This window comes from Channa argus, chromosome 14, assembly GCF_033026475.1.
Source record: "Channa argus isolate prfri chromosome 14, Channa argus male v1.0, whole genome shotgun sequence".
Lineage (NCBI taxonomy): Eukaryota > Metazoa > Chordata > Actinopteri > Anabantiformes > Channidae > Channa > Channa argus.
The window spans coordinates 687915-693919 of record NC_090210.1 but is presented as its reverse complement, the minus strand read 5'-3'; the positions used below and the strand labels follow the sequence as shown (position 1 = coordinate 693919).

Here is a 6005-nt window from a genome sequence, read left to right as displayed (position 1 = left end):
CCACCCACTGGGGCTGATCCTCTACACACACAGGTTAAAGTGAAATGTTTGGTGAGGACATGTAAGATGAACTGAATGTGATTGTGAAATGTTAATGAATAGATACAGGTCTACTTAGGGTTGGGTCGAAGTTCAAAATTCAAATACATTTTTTTTTCGGATTAATCTATACTCAGTACCACGAAATGACAAACTGAAAAACAAATGAAATGTCTGTACTTTTAAAAGGTCTACACTTATCTAGCGCTTTTCTACCTATTGGCACTTTACACTGCTTCTCATTCACCAATTCGCATTCTTAATCACACACACACTCATACACCGATGGGGGAGCTGCTATGCAGCTGGCCAACACTCACCAGGAGCAATTAAGTTGGGGTTTGTGTCAGTGTCTTGTTCAAGGACACTTCGACATGTGGAAAGCAACAACTGCGGGATTGGTGGACAACTGCTCCACCTTCCTGAGCCACAGTGTGTGTGCATCTATATTATTATATAGATCATTCTTGTGAAAGGTTGTTTGTGATGTCGCTAACTATTGTTTTGAGGTGTTTTCTCCAACACTACCAAAAAGCTTCTCTCATCAGCTGTTGTTTTCTTTGTTCACCTGTCCTGTGTGTGTTGCTGATAGTTCACAAGTGCTTTCTGTCTTTTTCAAACCATTGAAATTGTTGTCTTTCAGGGTCACAGCCTTGGAAGAGGGAAAAAGATCTTTGTTAGCTTGCTGGTGTGGTAGTGAAGACTAGTGAATAGTCAAGATTCCAGAATTTTTTCACTCAGTTTTTCATTCAACAGCAGTTTCACTAAAGGGAGTGTTTGTATCTTAACTTAAATAAAGACAAATAATGATGCAATGTTTTACAAAAAAAAATCAAGAACTTTTCTAAAATAAAAATGTTTGTTTAGCTAAGTAAAGGAACCATCCATGAAGGTGGTCCATCCCCCACCATAGCTAAAGCAGAATTAATGAGCAGATCAAGCAGAATGAAATGACAGGTGACAACCAACAGCCAGCCCAATGGGCTGTCTCTGTTTGATGTTTTACTGTATTACTGTTGTATTACAAGTCCTGGCATCAAGTTTACGTCACTTATTGAATTTACAAATGTCGCCAATGTGCAGTAACATATTATGTTGTACTGGCTGAAATATCCAAGCAGCGGGCAACATTTCTGAGAAGAGATAATGAATGATGCATTTCAGCACCTGGAGCAGAGGATAGCTTCGCAATTTATTGCACAGAGATGCAGGCAGCTGCGATTGGCTGTTAGCAAAAGGAGCAAAAGGTCACCTGGTGGTAAAATAAAACAGGTCTGAATGGAGAGAAAGCCATCAGTACCTGCAGAGTGCATCAACAATCACACTTACAGCAGTGCTGTTTGGACGCCCAAAGCAAGGATTTGTATCTTGTATTAAAAGATGAGAGTTGTGGCTCTGGTTATGGTGTGGGGGCTGATTGTGGGTCAGAATGGAAGGAGTGTGAGAGCAGCTCTGCCAGGATTTGGTTCTGCATACAGGACACAAGAAGCAGGTGGGTTACTTCATTTACTTGGAGCAATATATTAAATTATTGTTTTTTATCCAATCATGTACTAGAGTTCACTTACAATGACCTCATTAAACTCCTCAAATGGATGTATAGATTACGCAACACAATAATGTTTTTTGTTTTGCTTATTACTATTTGGTTAATTTACTGAAGAATGTCCCTTATTGTAATAAATTCATATTGATTCTGTTATTAATATATTAGCCTATATTAACCCATATTATTATTTTTATTTTCTATGATTTATTAAAAATTTCAAAATCTCTTAACGTGCCAACACATATAGACACAAGATTTATTGCACCTAGTGGTGTTAGTGTTGTGGTGGACAGGGGTCAGCATGGGCACTGTGAGTTGTCTGCAGCTACACAACCTCAGCAAACTGCACTGTGTTGTAACCCTTGTGTTCCTGAATAAAACAGATGTAGTACATTTATTGACTGAATTTACTAGGAAATGCATAAAATTAGGTTGAGAATAAAATAAACATGGACCCAAAAAAACCTATATGAGCCCCTTTTCTACCACAACACAACAACACCAGACAGTTATTTAGCAGTAAATTTGTTGTGTTTAAGTAAAAAGTTTTGGTTTGCTTCGTAGATGAGCTGCTGTTGAGTGACGTTTCTGCTGTTTCCTCAGGATCAGTCTTCTCTACACTCCGGAGAAGAACAACATCAGATTTCCTGGCAGATGATCCCAACCTGTGTTTCTCCCTCAGAGAGAATGAAGACCAGCGACAGCTATTGTGCAACGACCGCAGGAGTAACTTCAACTTCAACCCGTTTGGCCTCCGCTTCGGGAAACGCTACAATGGTTACATTTACAGAAGAGCTGTAAAAAGAGCCAGGACAAATAAATTTTCACCCCTCATGCTCCTACCACGAGAACTAGAGGTGCTTTCCAGAAAGAGATGAGAAGTCCTCCGTGTTTCATTAGTCAACATGTGACAAATGACTTTTGTATGTGTTAAAACGCCTTTTACATCAGAAAATACTGTTTCCCTGAATAAAACTTTTGTACTACCTTTACTGTATAATTACTTTGAAATTAATGCCTGCAGGTGGAGGGAAAACTACTAGCCTTTCAAAATAAAATGAACTAAAAAAGATTTTTAGCAAGATAATTTTATTTCCTATCAGTCATCTTTCTCGTCAGTGATGGAAAGTAAGGACATTTATAAAAGTACTTTACCTAAGTACAGCTTTCAGGTATTTGTACTTTACGTAAGTATTTAAATTTCCTTTTAGTTCAAACTTTGACTTTGCTATATCCCTGAGGCATATATTGAAATTACATAATATTTACGGAAAGCGTCTATACCTTACGTCTCAGATTGATAGTACAAAGTACAACATAAGAGTTTATTTATTCATATTGGGAAAATCACAAGCTACCATGCATACCCTTTAATTTTCAATATTAAATTATTTTGAAACTTATTCATCAAAATTAACACATTGCATAAATCTTCTCCAACATATCAAACATTCTTCAAATTATTTTATTAAACCATTTTTATTCATCAGGTGTGCACTCTGAAAAGACAAATCAATCAATCAATCTTCAATTATCATATCATCATATAGTAGCTTTGTCCACTACAACATTTAAATACTGTAATTAGAATACAATTATATAACATACATTAATTAGAAATATATCATTCTGCTTTTTTCTTGGTACTGGTGAATACTTTTGTAAATTTTTTAAGTAAAGTCTTGAATGCAGGACTTTTACATGTATATTTACACTATGGTATGGCAACTTTGACTTAATTACAGGATCTAAGTATGTCTTCCATTCCTTTAAGTAATTATAGTAAAACATTTCAAATTAAAAAGTTCAGTGGAGTTTTATTATAAAGAAAATGTCTGAATAAAAAAATTATTGTGATAGCTAATTTTTTACAACAAATAATTTGCTGCACTTGCAGGATCCAACACGAAGGGGCCCTTCAGCACCTTTATGACCTCAGAGACCACTAGAATGGTTTCAAATGACCCTCCTAACACTCATAACCATAAGTTCAGGCTCAACCCAAATGTGAGCCATATGGTTACTAAGATGCTTCTTCATGTATATTCTAATACGCTTAGTTACATCCCAGTTTCCTTTTGTTATATCTTTTCCAGTCCCTCCCTCTAAAGATATGAAGAAACCATGTATTTTCAGCCTCAGGTGTGACTGACTGGAAAGGAAACTTGCTTAAAGAAATTAGAATATCCTCCTGTAACTATAATACTCTTTGTCATTGCCCACCAGGCTTGCAAACTGGGCTTTGTTTTAACCAACAGAATTCTTGAAGAAAGATTTGAAGAAAGAAAAGACTTAAAATCATTAAAGTTCCTGCATTAAATGAGTCAAGTCTGGGTTTATATTGATCGATTCAGCAATGTAATGCCAGCTGACAGAGTCTGCTATTTGAGACACCTAATTCTCCTCACTACCTAAATATCTTCAGCTGTAATTGTTTTAATCGTGGTTTAATGTGTATTAAATATCGCAGTGGTTGTCAGTTTTTTTATAGTTATAGTTATATAGCTATATAATTTGTGTTTTTTTTTTGTTATAAAGTGCAGTAACTGTCGCACTGTTTCTGTAATATAAAGTGCAGTATTTTTTATAGGATGGTTTTCTAAAGTAAAAAGTGCAGTTACTGTCGAAGGGAGACATTATGTTTTTCTGTAGCATAAATTAAAGTAACTGTGTGAGAGTATGTGGATATCTCTGCAGTTCAAAGTACAGTAATTGTGATAAGGTGAGTTTGGGTGTTTCTGTAGTATGATGTTCAATGACCAATGCCACAACGTAGGTTTGTTTGTTCTCTGTAGTATAAATTCCAGTAATTGTCACAGGTTGTATTTGTTTTTGATCTGTAGTAGTTGCAGTAACTGAGAAAGGGTGGCTTTGTGTGTTTCTGTAGCATAAAGTGGAGTAATTGTCACAGTTCAGGCAGGTAATTTACAAAGAGAGTTTCCCTGATTATGTTCTGCATGGGAGAGGGAAAGAGCTTCCAGGCAGGAGGTCTAGAAGAAGATTTATGGATGTAGTGAGGGGACATGAAGTGGCATGAAGTGATGTGAGAGAAGGGGGTGCAGAATATAGGGTTGAACTGAGGCACATGATTCGCTGTAGCAACCCCTGAGCGCGTATTAACTTTTTGAAATGAAAAAAGCGGCAAAGGAAAGTGGAAATTATAAAATAGGGTCAGTGAATGTGCTTTTGTAACTTGGAGAACCCCAATTTCTTCATTTTTGTTCAGAAATAACAAATTTCAGTTGTAGGACGTACGCCATTTCCCATGCATCAAATGGCGTGACAAATCACAAGCCACAGGGGCGACTGTGGCGCAGGAAGGTAGAGCGGTTGTCCACCAATCTCACAGTTGTTAGTTCAATCCCCGGCTCCTCCGGTCACATGTCAAAGTGTCCTTGAGCAAGACACTGAACCCCAACTTAGTTGCTCCTGGTGAGTGTTGGCCAGCTGCATAGCAGCTCCGCCATCGGTGTGTGAGCTTTAAGGACCACATCTCCTCAGTCTCAGTCAGATTTGCTCTTTACAACATCAGGAAGATCAGACCCTACATCACAGAATATACAACCCAACTCATTGTACAGGTGCTGGTCACATCTTGTCTTGATTACTGCAACACTTGGTTGATGGGGTTACCGGTATCCATAATCAAACCCTTGCAGATGATCCAAAATGCAGCAGCTCGCCTCATTTTTAATCACCCAAAAAAGACCCATGTCACACCACTTTTTAGATCTCTGCACTGGCTTCCTGTAACTGCTTGCATCAGGTTCAAAGCTCTGTCTCTTGCTTACAGGGTGGTTAACTCGACAGCTCCCGCTTACCTCAACTCACTCATTCAAGTCTACAATCCTTCTCGCCCGCTGCGGTCTGTCAACGAACGACGTCTGGTGGTCCCAGCACCGCATAGAAGACACCAAGCAAAACTGTTAACGCAATGATCCCACGATGGTGGAACGAGCTACCAAACTCTGCAAGCTCAGCTGACTCTCTCCCAATATTCAAAAAACTGGTGAAAACTGAACTCTTCCGTATCTTCCTATGCACTTAAATCTCTTAAAAAATAAAAATAAAAAAATCCTTTCTGCTCTCTTGCACTTGTATCTCGTGAACTGTGAACACTTTTCTGATAGGACTTTGCTTTGATGTTTTCTCCTTGACTTAGATTTTTGCTTGTCTTGTACCTCACTTGTAGGTCACTTTGGATAAAAGCGCTATATAAGTGCAGACCATTTACTTACTGTGCCTGTGGTACACCCCACCAGCGAGGTTCAGGTGTCATCACATACGTCATTGAGAAAATATTTCCTTGGTTACCCAACACGTGCTCAGAAGCCTCGACATGGCATGTCACATCACTACTTGGACCTTGTTTCCCTCTTCCCCCATCTGGTACTGTAAGACTTACTATTCTGCCTCT

General features: G+C 38.3%; 1 protein-coding gene across 1 annotated transcript; it reads left to right on the top strand.

Annotated features, from left to right (window-relative positions):
* The first annotated feature begins 821 nt into the window (after positions 1-821).
* On the top strand, positions 822-2616 carry kiss2 (kisspeptin 2). The gene is made up of 2 exons (XM_067474779.1): positions 822-1531; positions 2192-2616. Exons 1-2 carry the CDS (start codon positions 1420-1422, stop codon positions 2464-2466), a joined length of 387 nt encoding a protein of 128 aa, XP_067330880.1. The 5' UTR covers positions 822-1419; the 3' UTR covers positions 2467-2616.
* The last annotated feature ends 3389 nt before the right edge of the window (positions 2617-6005 follow it).

Coding starts and splice junctions, on each gene's coding strand:
- kiss2 (XM_067474779.1), top strand. CDS start 1,420: ATGAGAGTTGTGGCTCTGGTTATGGTGTGGGGGCTGATTGTGGGTCAG. Junction 1,532..2,191: donor ATACAGGACACAAGAAGCAG/GTGGGTTACTTC, acceptor CTGTTTCCTCAG/GATCAGTCTTCTCTACACTC.